This window comes from Giraffa tippelskirchi, chromosome 7 (assembly GCF_054371585.1).
Source record: "Giraffa tippelskirchi isolate mGirTip1 chromosome 7, T2T-mGirTip1v1.2.pri, whole genome shotgun sequence".
Lineage (NCBI taxonomy): Eukaryota > Metazoa > Chordata > Mammalia > Artiodactyla > Giraffidae > Giraffa > Giraffa tippelskirchi.
Window position 1 is genome coordinate 18,669,046 of NC_137281.1, and position 22,150 is coordinate 18,691,195.

At 45.9% G+C, this 22,150-nt stretch overlaps 1 protein-coding gene across 1 annotated transcript in view; it reads left to right on the top strand.

Annotated features, from left to right (window-relative positions):
* Positions 1–22,150, top strand: part of RHPN2 (rhophilin Rho GTPase binding protein 2) — a 65,948-nt gene that overhangs the window by 36,441 nt on the left and 7,357 nt on the right. Inside the window, exons 5-11 of the mRNA XM_081510434.1 lie at positions 8,783–8,860; positions 9,234–9,358; positions 11,668–11,834; positions 14,473–14,660; positions 15,067–15,223; positions 16,921–17,040; positions 18,494–18,688. Of these exons, the coding sequence (XP_081366560.1) occupies positions 8,783–8,860; positions 9,234–9,358; positions 11,668–11,834; positions 14,473–14,660; positions 15,067–15,223; positions 16,921–17,040; positions 18,494–18,688 (1,030 nt within the window). The remainder of the gene's footprint in view (positions 1–8,782; positions 8,861–9,233; positions 9,359–11,667; positions 11,835–14,472; positions 14,661–15,066; positions 15,224–16,920; positions 17,041–18,493; positions 18,689–22,150) is intronic.

Sequence of the window (22,150 nt, forward strand, 5' to 3'; positions counted from 1 at the left end):
CTCAGAGTGGACACAGCCATTGTCATCGTTTGGGCCTTTTGTTTATCTCTCTGGATGTATTCAGCCTTTTTGGCCATATCCCTATTACTGAAAACCAAATAAGCCAATTAGAGCAAATCACTCTTAGGGGTCTGAAGACCTGCAGTTGGCTTTTTTGAATTTCATTTCTGATGTCTAGGGAAGACTGGCCTATGAAATGTAGAGCCAAAAAGTCCTGTCCCTCAGGGGAGGAGGGATCCATCTATGTACACTTTTAAAGTGCTTCTATTAATCTCCCTTGAAAAACTGTAGGATTTTTATCTGGTCCCTATTGGATTTTTTTCACTTTTTCACAGTTGACAGGTTTCCTTGTAAGCTTTTTCTTTTTTCTTTTTAAAACAAACTCCTGCCCCCAAGTTGTGACTGTTTTTATTTGTGTATTTTATTTTATTGGCTGCCCGCAAGCTTTCTCTAGTTGTGGTGAGCTGGAGGCTACTCTTGAATGCGGTTCAGGGGCTTCTCATTGTGGTGGCTTCTCGTTTGTGGAGCACGGGCTCTAGGGCTTCATTAGTTGAGGCTCGAGTGGGCTCAGCAGTTGTAGCACACAGGCTTAGTTGCTCCACGGCATGTGGTATCTTCCTGGACCAGGGATTGAACCTGTATCCCCTGCATTGCAAGGTGGATTCTTGCACCACTGGACCACCAGGGAAGCCCCCATTGTGAGCTTTTTCATACCCTCTGTTAAACAATTAATCATATGGTCCCATCTATCGCTCTCAACAAAGTGGATCTGATGATTTCATTGTGGATTTGGCTCAGGAACAGCATAGTTCCTCATGTGGTGTACTGCGTGGCCCTCTTGGGTTTGAGCTGCCATTTGGTCAGCATGGACTCTGGCTGCCAGTGTTATATGCTGCTCTTTCTCAGGAGTGCAGCAGTGGGATAAGATTTGTAAATCTCTCCAGGTGAGATCAAAAGATTGGATCAACGTGGTAAACTCTTTCCCGAAAAGTTTAGGGATCTCAGAAAAACTTCCCAATTTACCCTCTGCCAGACTTAGATTGGATGTTGAAAAAAGCACGTGAACTATTACGGTTTATTGATTTCTATCAGAAGTTTCTCTCAGAGGCAGAACCATCGGGGCAGTTGGTTGGTAACTTATGCTGCTGCGGGTGCTAGCTAGGCTGAAAATGGGCCCCTTGGATAGCTTGGGATACAAAGGAGGTCTTTCCTCACTCTTGGATGCATTTTGTTGTTTAGGCACCAAGTCATGTCTGACTCTTTGCGACCCCATGGACTGTAGCCTGCCAGGCTCCTCTGTCCATGGGATTTTCCAGGCAAAAATACGGGAATGGGTTGCCATTACCTTCTCCAGGAGATCTTCCTGACCCGTGTCTCCTGCATTGGCAGGTGATTCTTTACTATGGAGTCACCTCGGAAGCCCTGGGTGCATTGTCCCCTGGGATAATAGCCTTGGCTGGAACAGCAGCTCCCACCTGTGAAAATGCCCTTGTTGGCAGCCATTTTCATGGATATAGCAGGTTTCACCAGAGCAATAGTTAGCTATCCAAAAGTTTCCTTCCTATGTCAAAGTCTACGTTGTAACTGATTCAAGATTTGTACTTACAGCTTTAGATGTTATCCCTCCCAAAGCAGTCTCCCAACCAGGTGTTAATGCCCAAGAAATTGTTTCTAAGGAATCCTACAGAGGGTATCCCAGTGGTGTTGACAATGAGCAAGATTTGGTCTAGCTGCAAACGGGAAATAAAGGGTCAGCACTTGTAAGAGTCAGAGGGAGGGGAAGACTGACATCAGGGCTCAGGAAATCCTCTGTTGGGCACTTTGAATAATTAGGAGCAAAGTACCTTACATCTTGGAAGTTGCTTCCCTTCGGTTTTCTTGAGCATGATGTGCTTAAGAATACCTGATAAGAAGCCTTTGATCCAGGTGAGATACAGCCCTTTAAATGATTTTTTTTCTAACATATATACCCCTGATTATAAATTATAAGCATTTAGTCTTTATCCAAAGATAGATTACAGTGATCAGCTTTAGAAACAAGTTTAGAATACCTTTTTAAGAACTTGGTTAGGCTTCACAGTAATATAACAACAAAGAGCTATTTGAAAAGTGAGTTTTAGATAATAGATACTGACCTCAAGTAGCAAAACTAAAATTTAATATCTATTAAAACAAAATTTTTTTCTAAAATTACCTTCATCCTTACCAAATATAGCCAAGTTAAGATTAATTTGTTTATAAAATAAGTCTGGTTAATTGATCACATAGGCATATTTAATTTGTCCAATAAAGCAGGTGCCTTGAATACTAAAAATTGTAAAAGGTATACCCCAAATAAAAAAGCACGTTTTAAACCTTTTTATTTTTCATTGTATGGCGTCAGCTTTGTAGCCAAGGAAGGCTTTAACCCATTAAGCAAAAGATGGAGTTTGCCAGGGAGCTGGAAAGAGCCAAGCAGCCATCTTGGATTTCCCATATCCGTTACTGTTTAATTTGCAGCTTTTGTATATCTATCTTAATTTTTTTTTTTAGTTTAGGAGCAGATTGTTGGCATGCTACAAGGATATCAGGATGGCAAAAGTCTGACAATAAGGGTTAATTTTTTTGTTGACAAATTGTACAACAAATATAGTATGAACTTACTAACTTTTAGTAAACCCAGATAAAGTATTATACTTAATACTCATGAGTCTAAAAACATATATATTAATTAAAAAACTTAAACTACAAACTTTAATACCAAATATTAATTTAATATTAAATGTTTCTTAAATCATGTGAACCTATAATCCATTTAGCTTAGTTTCTCTTATATTTGGAAGTGTTTTATTTTGTAAGTGCTTACTTTACTTTTTTAAAGCCAATTAAATTGAGCTCATTCACAAATTAACCTCAGCAATATTATCTAAAGACAAAAATACATGACTTACATGTGTTCAGAGATCTCAGTTTCATTTTTAAACTTATTCATAAGACATTGCAATGCAGATTTATCAGTTTACAAACAACAGTTGGAAAAGTTGAGTTTACAGACTTGAGTTTTAACCGGGATAGATACAGAATATAGAAGAAAAGTCTCAGACTTAAAAACAGTGTAGATTGCCAAATCCTGTCAGAAGCAATCCAAACAGCAAAATTTCTTTCTTTTTGCATACCATTTCTCTTGTCACCTGATCCCTTCCACATCGCTAAACATCCATACCACCTTTTTATGGCAACCCATGTTGATTGCCACCATTCCTCCAGTTTTTTGTTTGTTTTTCCTTTAGACATCCATAATATCATTCACTTGACCTGTACCCAGTTCCTGATCAGAGCTCCAAAGCATGTGGGGTTGATCAGCCTGTCCAAAACAGGCAGCCATCGGTGGAGTGTCCTCCTCCAGTCTCTTGGCTCATGGCATCCCATGAGCCTTCTAGGACCTGACTCCAGACCTTGTTATCTTACCACAATCCTGCCGCAGTCTCCATCTGAAACCATTTGTGTCATTTCCGGGGCTCCCAAGAGCTCTGGTACTGCAGTTCTTTATGTCTCAGCGCAGGAAAGAATTCAGTGAGAAGCAAAGAGGTGGATAAGAAGTGATTCATTAGAATAGGATGCTTGTGAGGTTTACAAGCAGGCAGGCGAGAAATGCTTCGCCCTGAGAACTTACTGGACCACAGTTTTATAATCAAAGGAAGAGTAGGGGGAGGGAGAAGAACTTTGTCTTTCTTGAGTAGACGTCATGCTTCCATCATCAGCTCCTCCTCCAGGTAGAGCAGGGAGTTTTCTTCTCCCTACGTGGTCAGGCTAGGTCCACAAATTATTGTTTTCTTATGTGTGCAGAGAGCATGTCCTAGAAATCATTAACTTACTGAGATCGCTGGGCAGGATATGGGTCTCATGCCACTATTGTTTTATTGTTTCGGGGTGTGTCTTGTGCTTCTGTTGCCTGGTTTTGTTAAGCAAGTCTTCGCTGTTGAATAATCATTAACTTACAGGGGTCTCCCATATTTTTTTCTACTTACAACCCCCCAGTGGGATTAACTATTTAATCACCTACTTTGTCCCTTTACTCTGTCCCTGTCACTTACAGTGGGTATCACTGATCATTTTGATTTTGGGAGGTCAGGCAACAATGGTATCATTATAGTTTGTATACATTCTAGAGTTGACTACATTCTCACTGCTGTTTATTTGCTCCTTACATGTGTCCTCTTCAGTTCAGTTCAGTTGCTCAGTCGTGTCCGACTCTTTGCGACCCCATGAACTGCAGCACGCCAGGCCCCCCTGTCCATCACCAACTCCCGGAGTCCACCCAAACCCATGTCCATCGAGTCAGTGACGCCATCCAACCATCTCATCCTCTGTCGTCCCCTTCTCCTCCTGCCCACAATCCTTCCCAGCATTAGGGTCTTTTCCAATGAGTCAACTCTTCTCATGAGATGGCCAAAGTATCAGAGTTTCAGCTTCAACATCAGTCCTTCCTTAGAAAATACCTATTTCTATCCTTTGTCTCCTTTACCACCGAGTTGCTCTTGAGTTCGTTCGTATATGAAGGAGAGTAATCCTTGGTCATGTATGTTGCACGTATTTCTCCCAGTGTGTTCTCTCCTTTAACTTGTTTTATAAGCAATACCAATTTTAAAAAAATTAAACGTATCTTTTTTTCAAACAGATTTTATGTTGTTAAGCTTCACAGTTCTTCCCTTTACAACCCTGCCTTGAAAGGCATTCTCCACACCAAGAAGAAACATTTATTTTGCTGTAGTTTCTTCCAGTGCTTTGTTTAATTTTTAACATTAAATCTTTAGTCAATCTGGAATTTGTTTGGGGGTGAGTAATGAGAGGTAGGGTGCTAACTTTTTTTTCTTTAGTTTAGTTTTGGCTGTGCTGGGTGTTTGTTGCTGCACGCAGGCATTCTCTAGTTGCAGAGAGCAGGAGCTACTCTCTAGTTGTGGCAGGCGGGCTTCTTATTGGGATGGCCTCTCTTATTGTGGAGCACAGGTTCTAAGATTCACGGGGTTTAGTAGTTGCTGCATGTGGGCTCAGCAATTGTGGCTCGAGGGCTGCAGAGCGCAGACTCAGTAGTTGTGACACAGTCTTGGTTGCCCTGCAGCATGTAGGATCTTTCTGGACCAGGGATCAAACTAGTGGTGTCCCCTGCATTGCAAGGTGGAATCTTAACCACTGGACCACCAGGGAAGCCCCGGGGCTGTACGTTTTTATTTTCACCACAGTGGTGGCCAGTTTCCGCTGAGCTATGTATAAACAGTCCATGTGTCACCTTGGATGCTGTTCTTTTCCTTCAGTCCCTCTCCTTCCTGCTCTGTGTGGGAGGCAGCACTGGCTCCTGCTCTGTGACTTCCTACTGGGTGTGGCTGAGGGGGGAGAAGCCGCAGCCAGAGATGAGAGGACGGGAGGAGAGGGAAGGCGGGGCTTTTAACTCCTCAGTTCCCTCAGCTGGCTACCTTTTGCATTCCCCCCACCCTCACCCCACCAGAGGACGTCCTGGTTTGGATCCTTGCCTCAGGCAGCCGCCTCTCCAAGTTCTCAAAACTCCTTCTCCCCTTTGGCCCTTCAGCTCTGTGGTTCTAATGGCTCTGGAGGTCCCCCGGCATCCCTATGGTTTCCCATAACCCTACCCACATCCCTGCAAGAGTTCTTCCCTTCAGTTCACACCAGGAACAGCTGTGTGTACCTTCCTCCCTGCCTGGACCTGGTGGATGCTCCAGGCTTTTCCTCTTCTTTGAATGATGGGCTGATGTTATATACCTGATTCTTGAATCTGCTTTTGTTTCTGATCCAGGTTTGGTTTCATTGTCCATTTTTTATGTGTTTTAACACCAAGTAGAACAAACCTTCTTTTTTTTTTTTTTTTAATACTTGTTTATTTATTTATTTTGGGCTGCTTTTGTGGCATGTGGGATCTTTCACTTAGCAGATGAGTTCAGTAGTCGGGGTGTGAGGACTTAGTTGCCCCCGAGGCATGTGGGATCTTCGTTCCCACGGATCAAGCCCATGTCCCTCTCGTTGGAAGGCAGATTCTTAAGCGCTGGACTACCAGGGAAGTCCCCTGAGTGGTGGCCTTTAATGCTGCTCTCACAGATGTGGTCAGAGAAGCCCTAGAGGAACTTTGTCTCCCAGATCATCCTCACCATAATTATTGTCACTAGTAACATAATTGATCATATTTGAAAACCATTTCAAATGTACACAGTGTCGCTATGTTAGTAGAGGAGCTGATTCCAAACACCAGCACTTAAAGTCATAAAGAAAGTCACAGAATCATAAAGCAAACAGAAAAATTGGCTAAAAATTACACACGTGAGAAAACAAAAGGAGCCTTCTGCATATACTTGGAACTGGCACCAACATCTCAGGATTTATTCTGAGGAACTGATCAGAGATGGGCAGAAGGAGGACTGTCATGATTTATGTGCCTAACAAAGGAGGGTTAAGAATATCATGGTACATATTGGCTAGCACATAGTAGGTACTCTATTTGTTGAATAAATGAATGGTACCTTTGTGCCTTTGAAGGATTATATAACCATTGAAAGTTGTGTTATAGAATACTTTGTGGAATAGGAAAACATTTGATACAGTGCCAATTCAAGAAAAACAAGAGCGAAGCCAAGTTGAATATTCATTCAGTACAATCCCATTTTTGTAAGTGGAGGGTGTATGGGTGCATGTATAAATATTCACTGAACATATAAAAAGCAAAAGGGACTTTAATGTAGAAAGTGTGTAAAGAGAATACTCACAGCCACTTGGGAAAATGTAATCAACAATCGCTCCCTTCAACTTTTTGCAGCCAGGGAGAGCCAGCACTTATGGAGGATGTTGTGCAAGAACTCAATCTCCACACACATTATACTCCTCTTACTTTTTTCCTGTAATACTTAACGATCTTCTAATATATGTTATGTTGTGCCTATTTCTTTTTTATTTAAATTTTTAAAAAAATTTTTGGCCACACCACACAGCTTACAGCAGGCGGTGGAGGTGGAGGGCTTCCCAGGTGGCATTAGTGGTAAAGGATCCACCTGCCAATGAAGGAGATGTCAGAGATGAGGTTTCGATCCCTAGGTGGGAAAGATCCCCTGGAGGAGGAAATGGCAACCCACTCCAGTATTCTTGCTTGGAGAATCCCTTGGACAGAGGAGCCTGGCGGACTACAGTCCGTGGGGTCGCAAAGAGTTGGACACGACTGAGTGATTAAGTAGCCCCAGCAGCACAGCTTATGGGATCTCAGTTTCCTGACCATTGAACCTGGGCCATGGCAGTGAATCCCAGCCTCTAGACCACCAGGGAACTCTACGTTATGCCTGTTACTTATTGTCTGTGCCCCCTTGTGAGGTTATAAGTTCCACGGGGCAAAGTCTTTGTTTTGTTTTCTGAAGTAGCCCCAGCAGTGTGTACAGTGCCTGGCACACCTCCAGTGCTTACCAATGTGTGTTATGATTGAATGAATTCACAGACCCAGCATCAAACACTGGACCCAGTTGGGGGTGCTTTGTTTGTGGAAGTGCCCTCACAGAGGTTCCCATCACAGAGGTTCCCATCACAGAGCCTGAGGTACCATAACAGTCCCCAGGCATGAGTTGCCTTTGCCATGTATGAAGTCCCCACTGAAGATGAAGGTCTGAGCCCCTGAATATCTGTGATGTTTGCCAGCATGATTGAACTTAAAGTCACGTACACGAGTCACTTCACTATGCTGCCAAGACACTTTAATTTTTAAAAAACATTCATTTATTTATTTGGCTGCACTGGGTCTTAGTTGTGGCATGGGGGGAGGGTGGGTCTTCGATTTTCATTGTGTCTTGGCAGATCGTCAGCTGCCACGTGCAGGATCTTTAGTTGTGGCATTCGAATTCTTAGTTGCTGCATGTGGGATCTTTAGTTATAGCATGTGGCATCTAGTTCCCCAAGCAAGGATGGAACCCTGATCTCTGCATTGGCAGCTCGGAGTCTTTGCCACTGGACCACAGGGAAGTCCCCTCTGCCAATATGTCTTTAAATAGAAAACGACTTCCCCTTTAACTGGGCTTCCCTGACAGCTTAGTTGATAAAGAATCCACCTGCAATGCAGGAGACCCCGGGTTCGATTCCTGGGTCAGGAAGATCCCCTGGAGAAGGGATAGGCTACCCACTCCAGTATTCTTGGGCTTCCCTTGTGGCTCAGCTGGTAAAAAAATCTGCCTACACGCGGGAGACCTGAGTTTGATTCCTGGGTTGGGACTATCCCCTGGAGAAGGGAAAGGCTACTCACTCCAGTATTCTGGCCTGGAGAATTCCACGGACTGTAGTCCATGGGGTTGCAAAGAGTCAGACACAAATGAGCTACTTTCACTTTCACTTTTTTCCCCTTTAACCGAAACAACAAAAGCAAAAGAATGTAAATATACGTAAACAAAACTAAGAAAATAAATCCCACCACTTAGAAAATCACTGTAGTGTACACTTTCCCATAAATTTTTATGGATTCTACCTGTATTTTTATGGGCTTCCCAGGTGGCACTAGTGGTAAAGAACTCACCAGCCAGTGCAGGAGATTAAAGAGACGTAGGTTCAATCCCTCCGTCGGGAACATCCCCTGGAGGAGGGCATGGCAACCCACTCCAGTATTCTTGCCTGGAGAATCCTTTGGACAGAGGAACCTGGTAGGCTACAGTCCATAGCGTCTCAAAGAGTCAGACATGACTGAATTGACTTAGCACGCACGCATACATGTTACTATTTTACTTGTTTTTGGTTTTGAGTCACACCTTACAGTATCTCCTTTTTCTTGCAGGATTTTATTCTGGAACATTACAGTGAAGATAGCTACCTCTACGAAGATGAAATAGCAGATCTCATGGATTTGAGACAAGTATGTTTCCATGTGCAGCGGGATGGAGAGGAGACTGGCTATGATTAGAGGTTGTCCAGTCTTCTGATGATCCCATTGTTGCACTTGAAGTCTGGGTAGAATCGCTGGTGGTTGGGGGTGAAAGGGAGGGGCTGTCGGAAACATCCATTCATCTTCTTGCCACGAAAGAAGACCACAGAGGAGACAAACGTGTATGTCTGGGGCTGGGTTCCAGGACTCGTGAGTTCCTCCCAGCGTTTCCCACCTCTCCTACAGTTCATGATACCAGCAGCAGGGCCCAGGCTCCAGGGAAACTGTATGTGAGCATCTTCCTGGCCTGTCCATCTGCTCTCTGTTCACCCACTCACCCCCGCGGTGGTTCCTGTCCTTTCAGGCCTGTCGGACGCCCAGCCGAAATGAGGCGGGGGTAGAGCTGCTGATGAGTTACTTCATCCAGCTGGGATTTGTCGAGAGCCGATTTTTCCCACCCACTCGACAGATGGGGATCCTGTTTACCTGGTAGGTGACTGAGCTAGGGCTTTCCATCTCCAGCCAGCCACACTGGGGAGCCTCAGCCCCACACAAGGCTCCTCTGCACTGCAGCCCCCTCCTTCTAGTTGTCCCATGAATGCAGGAGAGCCTGGAGATGTGTGGATAAACCAGTGTTTGTTTATGAAGGGGATCCGCAGGAGAAGGCTCCAACAGACAGTGGCTTCTTGCTTCTCAGAGCAAGCGAGCCGAGGAGAGGAGGCGTGTGTGTGTGTGTGTGTGTGTTCGTATGTGGATTCCTTTTATCGTGAGGGAAAAGGGAAACACCAGGGCTCTGAGGTAGAACTGACAAGAAGCAAGATTCTTGTCCCAGATGGGATGGGGATGGGAATCACGTTTTCTCCCAATGACCAGGGCAGCAAACAGAAGTAGATCAGATCTATTAAAAACTGAAGCAGGATCCTTGATTCTTCTCAGAGTTGGTACTTTTGATGATCAGTGCTGTCGAAATATCTTGGAGATGCTATACCTATTCTCTGAGTTGCTTAGGAGTATGTGCATGCTTAGTCACTTCAGTCTTGTCCGATTCTTTGTGACCCTATGGACTATAGCCCGCCAGTCTCCTCTGTCCGTGAGATTTCCTAGGCAAGAATACTGGAGTGGGTAGCTATTCCTTTCTCCAGCAGATCTTCCTGACCCAGGGCATTACAGGTGAATTCTTTACCATCTGAGCCACCACAGAAGCCCAAGGAGTATGTGAAATGAAAGTAAATCCTAGTAGCTGAGAAGCATATTCAGAGTTAAATTTCACCACAGCAGATGGCTCTTGATGCTTGCTTTTGAAAGGAAGGGCAGATGACTTTTCCTAAAGGTGTGTTAGCTGCCTGCACATGAGTGAAAACCCCAAATGTGACTTCTTAGTGATGAATTGGAGAAGGCAATGGCAACCCACTCCAGTACTCTTGCCTGGAAAATCCCATGGATGGAGGAGCCTGGTAGGCTGCAGTCCATGGGGTCATGAAGAGTCAGACACGACTGAGCAACTTCACTTTCACTTTTCACTTTCATGCATTGGAGAAGGAAATGGCAACCCACTCCAGTGTTCTTGCCTGGAGAATCCCAGGGATGGTGGAGCCTGGTGGGCTGCCGTCTATGGGGTCGCACAAAGTCGGACACGACTGACGCGACTTAGCAGCAGCAGCAGCAGTGCTGAATTAGGGAGAAGCTCCATATCTATACCCTGGTCAATGTGTGAACTTTAAAACATATCCTGAGTCTTTAAGGCCTCAGGAAGAATTATGAGGGGTTAGTAATTGCTACATTTCATTTAGGAGAAGCCTTATTTTTTAAAAAATACATTTTATTTTTTAGAGCAGTTTCAGGTTCATAGTAAAATTGAGGGGAAGGTACAGAGAGTTCTCATATACCAGCTACCCCTGCACACCCACCACCTCCTCCACTGTCAACATCCACCACCAAAGTGTTACATTTGTTACAGCTGATGTACTTACATTGGCTCTTCATCACCCAACATCCCCTGTTTACACTTCCTCTTGGTGCTGTACCTTCCATGGGTTTGGACAAACAATCAATGACATGTGGGCTTCCCGGATGGCTCAATGGTAAAGAATCCTGCCAATGCAGGAGATGTGGGTTCGATCCCCAGGTTGGGAAGATCCCCTGGAGAAGGAAATGACAACCCACTCTAGTATTCTTGCCTGGGAAATCCCATGGACAGAGGAGCCTATCGGGCTACAGACCATGGGGTTGCAAGAGTCAGACATCACTTAGCGGCTAAACAGCAATGACATGTACCCTCGTTATAGTATCATACAGAATAGTTCACTACCCTGTAGTCTTCTGCTCTCCACCTAGGCATCCCCACCCCTTCCCACCCCCCAACCCTGGCAACCACTGATTCTTTTTGTCTCTATTGCTTTGTCTTTTCCAGAATGTCATATAGTTGGAATCATACAGTATGTAGCCCTCCCGGATTGGCTTCTTTCACTTAGTCACATGCACTTAAGGTTTCTTGTGTCTTTTTATACCTTGATAGTTCATTTCTTTTTTTTTTTTTTAAGTGTTGCATAGTTTTCCACTGTACGGCCGTACCACGATTTTTATGTCCATTCACCTATGGAAGGACATCCTGGTTGAGAAGCCCTGTTTCTGTTTGTGCTTGTGGGCGTCTTAACATGGGCAGGCCCATTGTCTTGCTTGAGATAAAAGCCTCATTGCATGTGCATCTCTGAGTTTTATTCAAGAAATAAGTTTTGTCCATTTTTACCCTAAAATGGCACTCACTAGCCATATTCTCAAAAGATGTTTCTTTTAAATAGGTATGACTCCCTCACTGGGGTTCCGGTCAGCCAACAGAACTTGCTACTGGAGAAGGCCAGCATCCTGTTTAACATCGGAGCCCTCTATACACAGATCGGCACCCGCTGCAATCGACAGACAGAAGCTGGGCTGGAGAGCGCGGTGGATGCCTTTCAGAGAGCCGCAGGTACGTCTCGAAGGAGATGCTGCCGCTGAGATAGAGCTCTGGCTCTGCCAGGTGGCCCTGGTACCCAAGCTGAAGGGGGTCTGTGGATCCTCCCCAGGCCCACGCTTGGCCTCAGGAGCCTGAAAGGGCCCGGCCAGCTTCCAGAGCTGGTGGCTCTTCCCATCAGGAAAATTGCTTCCTGGCTCAAACCCGGTCATCTCCGTCTGACTGTGGCTCATGTACACAGTGGTTAATGATTAATCTTTTCCGAATGAGTGGCCCCACAGATGGCAGTGGATGAACTGTGTCTTTGAACACAGTTTTCAAGAAGAGAATATGTTTTCTCAAGCGGTGAGAATGTAGCCTTTTTCTTTTTTCTTTCATCAGGCAGCCGTGCCTCATCAGTGAGTGTTAGCATCCGTGCCTTTGTTATGCGCATTCTGAGAAGCTTGCTCACCCGCGGTTGCTCTTCTTGGCTCCCTGCTAAGTGACACTTAGCACCAACTTATGGAGGGGGCGGTTTGGCAGCCCATGGGTGTAGTGGGTAGGCCTGCCTCATGGGCGCTCAAGGGTCCCAGCTGACTCCCCTCTAGCTGTGTCCTTCGGACTTGGCACAGGGATTGTAGGCAGAAGCAGCCACAATGCTGACCGCCGTGTGATGCCCCAAGCTGGCTCCATAATAAGTTTCTTTCTGTGCTGGTCCTTGTCACTCTACTTTGGGGTTTACCCCTGGCAGAAAATTTTGGGGGGTATCTCACTTTCCTCTGCAAGGCTGTGAAGAACCGTGGCTTTGCCATGTGGGCTGGTCATGATAGTGTTTGGTTAAAGTGATAGATCCCTTGGGAGGAAACACCATGCTGAAATTTCATGTGGGAGTTGAATTCTTTCGCTGTTAAATCCTTTTCTGGGCTCAACTTTCTTTCTAAAGAATCTGAAGCAGGTATGCCTGTCTCTAAGATTCCAGAGATGTGGACAAAACGAAGCTTGAGAACAGAGTAAGAGTGGACCCCAGAGAGGTGCGAACAGTCTGCAGCTGCAGCCGTGGCCTTCCTCCTGCAGGGCAGCTTGTGCTTTGCGGCAAAACCAGAGGAACCAGTCAGATGGGATTTTGCCAGGAGGTTTTATTTCAGCTCTTGGCTGATTTGTCAGTTAATGCTGTGACACTTTTCTAACACATAAGAAAGTCAGCTGAGGGCTATAGCATGAAAATTTCCACTAGAGTGACTGAGTTGATCTTTCCTGAGGTCCTGGAGAAAAGCCTTGAATTTCTGAATGACCCAGAGGTTAAGAGTGAGCATGACCCCCTGCAAGCCCTGCAGTCATTCTGTCTTCCTTCACTTCCCTCAAATGCCTAGTCACGTATGGAATTTCTCACAAGGGTCCAGGTGAGACAGGAATGGACAGGGAGCAGGCTGGTTTCCTTACTTGATCCAGATGTAAATGTTTTGGAAGAGAACTGGAAAACAAAAGTTTTCTTACTGGTGAAACATACGTAACAAAATTACCATTGTAACCATTTTTAGGAGTAGTTTGTTGGTATCAAGTACAGTCACACTGTTGTGCAACTGTCTATCTCCAGAACTTTTTTTTTTATTACCCCGAAGGAAAACTCTGTCCCATTAAACAATAACTCCATTCCCTCCTCCCTCCAGCCCATGTGTGTCTTTGAATTTGACTATTCCAGATACCTCATCTCAGTGGAATCATACAATATTTGTCCTTGTGATGGACCTACTTCACATTAGCATGATGTCTTCATCCATGTTGTCTCATGTGTCAGAATTGAGTTCTTTTTTTTTTTTTTTTTTAAGATTTATTTATTTTTGGCTGTGCTGGGTCTTCACTGTTGTCTGAGCTTTTCTCCAGTTGTGGTGAGCCGGGGGCTACTCTCGTTGCCAAGGACCGCCTTTTCATTGCAGAGCATGGGATCTAGGGCATGTGGGCTTCAGTAGTTGCAGCATGTGAGCTCAGTAGTCATGGTTCCTGGGCTCTAGAGCACAGTCTCAATCAATAGTTGTGGTGCAGGGGCTTAGTTGCTCAGCAGCATGTGGGACCTTCCCAGACTGAGATAAAACCCATGTCTCCTACATTGGCAGGCAGATTCTTTACCGCTGAGCCACCAGGGAAGCCCTTGCCTTTTTAAAAAATATATTTGCTTTATTTATTTGGCTGCCCCAGGTCTTAGTTGTGGCACAAGGGATCTTTGATCTTAGTTACGGCGTGTGGGATCTAGTTCCCTGACCAGGGATCAAACTGGGAGTATGAAGTCTTAGCCACTGGGCCACCAGGGAAGTCCCAAGGCTGAAAATTTTCCATTGTATATATATATATATATATATATACACCACACTTGATTTATCCCCATATCTCAAATGTCAATGGACATTTGAGTTGTTTCTACCTTTTGGTTACTAGGAATAATGCTGCTGTGAGCATTCTTGTATAAATATCAGTTTAAGTCACCTCTTTCAATTCTATGGGGTTATACCTAGGAGTGGAATGGCTGGCTCTTATGGTACTTGAGGATCAGAGTTTTCTAAAGATGCTTTGGGACACTAGTTTCATATTTTTGCTTCACCATTTTTTATATTCTTGGTGAGCAGCATGGTGAAATAAGTAGGATATCCCTAACTAATGCTCAAAACAATTCCAATTGCAGGGGTTTTAAACCACCTGAAGGAGACGTTTACTCACACTCCGAGTTACGACATGAGCCCTGCTATGCTTGGCGTGCTGGTCAAAATGATGCTGGCACAGGCCCAGGAAAGCACGTTTGAGAAGGTCTGCCTCCCTGGGCTCCAGAACGAGTTCTTCCTCCTGGTGAAGGTGGCTCAGGAAGCGGCCAAGGTAAGCCTTGCTGTTTCCCCTGACTTCCAGGGAGAGCGGGGTGCACTGGTGTGGGCCCACTGGAAGCAGCAGGGGCTTCCCACGGCAGCTTGCCCGTGACCTGGGCAGCACGCCCGCCCTGGCTGGCCAGAGCGCTGGCTTGTGTTTTGTTGGCAAGTCAGTGTTTCAGATACGGATCACTGATTCCATCTGCAGCTTTAGTCTAAAAACCAGCATAATGATGGTGGCCCAATCTCCCTGTTAACTCTGACACTGGCAGCCCTGGGAGCCCTTGGAATCGCTCCCAGACTGTGGAGCGGCCTCTGGCAGGGGCCACCACAGAGAAGAAAGGGCTCTTTTTCTGCAGCCCGGATACGTGAGGGCCCCTGTGCCAGGCTCCCCACTCTCAGCGTTCCTTCCGTTCTAGGTGGGAGAGGTCTATCGGCAGCTGCACACGGCCATGAACCAGGAGCCGGTGAAGGAGAACATCCCGTACTCCTGGGCCAGCTTGGCCTGCGTGAAGGCCCACCACTATGAAGCCCTGGCCCACTACTTCACAGCCACCCTGCTCATCGATCACCAGTGTAAGGCTGGGCGGCCTGGGCTCCGGGCTTTGGTCAGGGTTGCAGGCTTGCTGCCTCTGGGTGATATTGAGCTGAGTGAGAGCTTTCTGCTTGCCTGAGAGATGCTCAACAGCCTGGGGGCAGAGGGTGGGGGTTACACGTGGTCCCAGGCAGCTGTCACACAGGGTGGGATTAGGGTTGATGTGGTACTGCTATGGCAGGGGGAGGAGGTAGGTTCCTTCTGCCTGGGGTGGAGCTGACAGCTTCATGGAGACGATATTAAACCTGGAATCTAGGACCAGGGCTAGATCAGGGAGATATTCACCTCAAACACAAAATCTAAGGGGATGCCCGTGAACTCAGTAATTGAGATAATGTTTTAACATGTAATTGTAGATGAATCAAAACTGAGTCAAAAATCCACGGTGATTAAAACTTTTAAATGAAGACACCGGTTGGGACTTCCCTGGCAGTTCAGTGGTTAAGACTCCATGCTTCCACTGCAAGAAGCGCAGGTTTGATCCCTGGTCAGGGAATTAAGATCCCACATGCTGTGTGGCATGGTCAAAAACAAATTAATAAAAGAAAATGATGATGCAGATAATAACAGTGGTATGCTGAGCTACATTGAAGCATGAAACAAAGGAAATTTGATGTTGTTCATCATGAATATTTTTGCATTAATTTTGCTACTTAGAAAATTGTATTAAACTATCATATATATCTTCGTGGCTTAAATTTTCAGCCTAGGGTGAGTGCCTCACTCTCCTCCCCCTAGTCTTGGCTCTGATCTGAGGTTGTAGGTGGGAAAGGGACTTTTGTTGTAATTTGTGCTCATCAAGGCAGCCCTCCAAGTAATGGAAAGGGTACGTCTGGGGCCAGACTGCCTGGGTTCATATCTCAGCTCTGTCATTTACTCGCTAGGTGATCTTGGGCAAGTTACTTAGCTACTCTGTGCCTCAGTTTTCTCATCTATAAAACGGGGATATGAAGAGATTCTGTCTCACAAGCTGTTGTGAAAACTAGTGCCTCTGTGCAAAGCTGAATAGTGCTTCATATGTGGAGGGCTGTCTGTGTTAGCTGCTCCTGCTGGGATGATTATAGTCTCTTGAGCGGGACAAGTCGCGTAAACCAATAGAAATACAGTGCTTTAGTCATTGAGGTAGGAACACAAATGGGGCAGAGGTTGGAGTCCTTGGTGCAGTCGTGGAGATTCCTCCAAGGCAGGCAATGCCATCTGAGTTGGACTTGGGACTCTGAGGGGGACTTTTCCAGTGGAACAAGGAGGGAGAGGACAGCTAGAGTGAGAACAGGATCTGACTGGGTCCTGGAACAGAGGCTATTGAGGTAGCAGCGGTGGGTGGTTTGGTGAGGTTAGGAACGGACACGTACCAGGGAGGGTGCAGGCAGGGAGGCCCTCAGAGGTTTAAGGCGGGGCTGTGCTTGGAGGTTCGTGAGATGCGTGACTGGGAGGAGGTAGAGATCAGGGGCTCCAAGCCAAATCATGAGCCCCTAGAGTGAGTCTGGCCCCTATGCACAAGGACCTTGGGCTGGTTTGCCTGGGTGTGGCCAGTGGTGGAAAGGAGACCTATTATCCCAAGTGCCTTGTTAAGCTGGGGATGTAGCTTAAGCGGGATACCTCAGTGGGTCTGTGGAGCCGTGTATAAAGGCTGCACCACGGCCATGAGAAAGGATCTATCTTGCGGTTCCTGTTGCAGTGAAGCCTGGTGAAGATGAGGACCACCAGGAGAAGTGCCTGTCCCAGCTCTATAGCCACATGCCAGAGGGACTGACACCCTTGGCCACCCTGAAGAATGTTCATCAGCGCCAACAACTGGGTGCGTGTCGGCTCTCCTGCTCCCTTCCTCCCTGCGTCCCATCTGACCATCCAGCTGCTCCCACTCACGGACAACCCCAGACAGGTTGCCAGGGCAGGGCCTGGGGAGTAGGTCTTCCGAGTCATTGTGGCCACTCTGGATCCAGAAACCAGGAGGCATAGTCCTCCAGCCTCAGCGGGCTTCCAGAGCTGTGTTCTCATGGGTTCTGTGTGTGCCCAGCCCTCCCACAGTGGAGCCAGAGCTTTGGCAGTCTTCCAGCTCCCTAGTGGTCCAGGGAATGGCCCTTGGTCATCCTATCCTGCAAGCACACGTTTCGTAGGCCACACTTAAGAACTGATAATGAATCATCCTAGTTTGGTCTCTAACAGATCTCAGAGCAAGTTTTCTGTGTCCAAATCTGAGTTCTTCCACCACTCAAACTTGCCCCCCATCTCACACATGCACTTTCCCCATCCCAGTGATGGTGATTCCATCTTTCTAAGTTTGCAGGCCAGAAACCTAGGACTCACTCTTCACCTTCATCTTTCTTTCTCACCCATCTTTGATTAGCAAATCTTGGTGACTCTACCGAGAAAAATATCCCAAATCTGATCACTTCTTACCTACCACACTGGTCCAAGCCATGCTTACATGATGCTTGCTTAATAGACATTGACTCGCTTAAACTTCACCCAACCCTGAGATAGATGTGGTATGATCCCGTTTTCATTTGAGGAGAGAGAGGTCCAGAGAGGTCACACAGCACGCCCAGCTTTTTACCAGGAGCCCTTGCACTCTCATCTCACCCAGAGAAGGATAGTCTTCATCTGCACTTTTGATGTTGGACATGGTCAGGCCCCTGTTCCTCTCTGGCCTCATTTTCCATCTTTCTCTGCAGCCTTCACTCTCCCCAGTGAAACTTCCAAGCCCTTTGTTGTCCTTAAACATTCCGGCATGTTCCTGTCCCAGGGCCTTTGCACTTGCTGCTCTTCTTCTAGGAATGCTTCAGGGCTCTACTTAAAAGTTAACCTCCTACAAGGCCTTTTCGGATCATACATCATAGAAGGGCATCTACTCATTCCCCATCTTCTCAAGTACTACATCTGCCTATTATTTTTGTTTCTGCTTTATTTTTCTCCAGAACCTTAATGCCACATGACCCATTATACATTTCTTTGCCTGTTAATTTTCTGTCTTCTATCACTAGCATGCAAACTCAATGAATATAGAGGCTAGCTTTTGCTTATCGCTAATGCCTAGAACATTTGGTAAATGTTTGCTGAATGATAGTTCTGTGGACACACGTGAGCATACTGCACACACATTTCAGAGGGACTGAAGCCTTCCAGGCAGATCCTTCAGGAAAGAGAATGTCCACCTTTCTGGGCGGACCCTTGGGCACTCAGGCTCTGCATGAAGTACTCACGTTGCAGTTTATTACACGTGACCGGTGGTGTTGGTTTTCTGTGAGCAGGGAAATCCCATCTGTGCCGAGCTGTTACCCACCATGAGGAGTCCGTGAGGGAGGCCAGCCTGTGCAAGAAGCTCCGCAACATCGAGGTGCTGCAGGAGGTGCTGTCTGCGGCATACCAGCGGTCCCAGCTTAAGTACGCTCAGCTCCGGGAGGACGACGACTTCCTGAACTTGACCGACGCTCCCGACATCATCTGTGAGTGGCGTGGGTGCCGGTGCAGAGTGCGCTGCATGAGAGGCAGGGCTGCTCGAGTGCTCATCCTGCAGGGGTTGGGGGGCAAACCCTGGCTGTGTGCTGGGTATTGGTACAGGGCCCTGTGCCCCTCTTGCCCTGGAGTCCTTACCTTCTCATTCTCAGATCTGGGGCCTCTTTTATGGTCTTTGTCTTTGTTGACCCTTTAGTGGCAGCTGACCCCTCCTGCCCCTCATATTGCCGCCTGTGATGTCAGGGCCCTGCCACCTTGGTTGTGCTCTGACTTGCCTTCCCACTCTTCGCTGACTGCCTTGCCCAATCTCGGTCTCCCCTCTTGGCATTCTTTAGGGTCTCCTCTCCATGGTTTCCTTCCTTTAGATTCCTTTCCTTGAAGTCTCATGACCTCCTCGGGGGTTGTAGCCATTACTGATAGTCAGGAGACCCCAGGAACTGCCTTTTACTTTGACATTTCCCCTATGCTCCATACCCACCCACATACCACCATTTTAATGGAAATCTGCACTTTGCTATCTGTCTGTTACCTCTGACTGCATGATTTGAAAGCCACCTGCATCCTTATTCTTCCTCCAAGGCTTGATCTTGGAAGGTGTTGTTTCATTGATCTGTGTGTCTGTTTTTGTGCCCATGCCATACTGTTTTGATTACTGTAACTTCATACTATAATTGAAATCAGGGAGCATGATTTCATGCTGGGGGTCCAGCTTTGTTCTTTTATCTCAAGATTGTTTTGGTAATTTGGGATCTTTTGTGGTTCTATACAAATTTTAGAATTATTTGTTCTAGTTCTGTTAAATATGCCATTGGATTTTTGATCGTGGTTGCATTAAATCAGTAAATTGCTTTGGATATTATAACAATATAATATCCAAATATATATATTATATATAAACATATTATATAATATATATATAACAATTGGACATTTTAACAATATAACTTCTCTAGTCTACAGACATGGACTATCCTTCCATTTATTTGTGTCTTCTTCAATTTCTTTTATCAGTGTCTTATAGTTTGCAGTATAGAGATCTTTCACTTCCTCCGGTAAATTTATTCCTATGTATTTTGTTATTTTTGATGTAATTGTAAATTAGATTGTTTTCTTAATTTCCCTTTCTGATAGTTTGTTATTTGTGAATAGATATACTGGATTTCTGTTTATATAGTGGGTTTCTGTTTATTGATTTTGTATCCTGCAACTTTGCTGAATTCATTCATTAGTACAAATATAGTCCATGGGGTTGCACAGAGTCAGACATGACTTAGCAACTGAACAACAATTAGGGCTCTCTGTTTGTAGTATTATGTCATCTGCACATGGTGACAATTTTACTCCCTTTCTGATTTGGATGCCTAATTTTTTTATTTTTTCTTGTCTAGTTGCTATGGCTAGGACTTCCAGTACCATATAAAATAAAAGTTGTAAGAGTGGGCATCCCTGTCTTATTCCTCATCTTAGAGGAGAACTTTTCAAGGCTTGTCATATGTGGCCTTTATTATGTTGAAGCTTGTTCCCTCCATACTCTCTTTGTTGAGGTTTTTTTTTTTTTAATCATAAATAGATGCTGATGAGTTTGTTTCAGATTCCACATATAAATGAGATCTTGTACGACCAGCACTTTCTAAGCCTCTCTAAGGTGTTGAGCACCGTCCTGAGTTTAGAAATATGGAAATAAACTGGTTAGTTGGTGCAGCCCTTGGGGAGGTAGTGGTGAGTTCTGCCCTGAAGGGCAGGAGTTGGGAGGTGGATGGTTGCCTGGAGAGGTGACCTTACAGTGAAAAATGACTAGACTCTTTCCAGGAGTTAGAAGAAAGGGAGTGAAGTAACCCAACTGAGGGAACCCCCTTTGCCCAAGCCCCCTCCCACCCCACTCCCTACACCTCTGTCCCCGGTCTCTGAAGTTCCACCCCATTTTCAGGAACAAGCTTCTAGAGACAGAACCCTCCTCAAGCTAGAATCCTGAGCTTGTCAGTAGTAATGCTGGCTAATGTCTGTTGAGGATTTGCGGTTTGCTAGGGAGTTGGTGATGGACAGGGAGGCCTGGCGTGCTGTGGTCCTTGGAGTTGCAAAGAGTCAGATACAACTGAGTGACTGAACTGAACTGAACTGAGCAACAACATTAAGCCTCAGTTACATTAAGCCTCATTAACATTAAGATGTATATAGAATTTCATTCTACTCATTCTCACCCTTATCTTAAAGATGAGGCAATGCAGGCTTGGAGAGATCAAAGTCTTTGCTCCAGGTGACCAAGATGGTTGGTGGAAACAAGAATGCACTCAAGAATTCTCCTTTATGGACACAGGCTATTTCCTTGGCAACCTTGTCCATGCAGTGTGGTCTGTGGCTACAAAGTAGAGACAACCTCCATAGAAGGAGGAGATGCACAACTCTTGGTGAGGTTTTCTGGGGGTTGCCACCAGCCTTGTAGTAGATGAGCAACCTGCCTGAGCCCAGTGCTGTGTGAAACAGTAAGAAACCACAGGGTCATCCTGTGAATACAGAGGTTCAGCCTTCTTGGCATTGCCAGTCTTCTTCCCCAGATTTTCTTTGTTTTATATATTGTTTTTCATGTATTCTTAGCCTGCTGCTGCTGCTGCTAAGTTGTTTCAGTCGTGTCCGACTCTATGTGACCCCATAGATGGCAGCCCACCAGGATCCCCCGTCCCTGGGCTTCTCCAGGCAAGCACTGGAGTGGGTTGCCATTTCCTTCTCCAATGCATGAAAGTGAAAAGTGAAAGTGAAGTTGCTCAGTCGTGTCTGACTCTTAGCGACCCCATGGACTGCAGCCTACCAGGCTCCTCCATCCATGGGATTTTCCAGGCAAGAGTACTGGAGTGGGGTGCCGTTGCCTTCTCCGTCTTAGCCTGCACTGGGATCCTTTGATAGACATGGACTAGCCTCGTGGGAAGGGTTGGCTTGTTGTTGTTCAGTTGCTAAGTTGTGTCCGGCTCTTTGTGACTCCATGGACTCAGCATGCCAGGCTTCCCTGTTCTTCACTATCTCCCCGAGTTTGCTCAAACTCATGTCCATTGAGTCAGTGATGCCATCCAACCATCTCATCCTCTGTCACTCCCTGCTCCTCTTGTCCTCAATCTTTCCCAGCATCAGGATCTTTTCCAATGAGTCATCTCTTCGCATCAGATGGCCAAAGTGTTGAAGCTTCAACTTCAGCATCAGTTCTTCCAATGAATATTCAGGATTGATTTCCTTTAGGATTGACTGGTTTGATCCCCTTGCTGTCCAAGGGACTCTCAAGAGTCTTCTCTAGTATCACAGTTCAAAAGCATCAATTCTTCAGTCCTGAACCTTGGTCCGAGTCTATGGCGCTTAGACATCCAAATCTTATGGTCCAACTCTCACGTGTACACGACTACTGGAAAAACCATAGCTTTGACTGGACGGACCTTTGTCGGCAAAGTAATGTCTCTGCTTTTTAATAT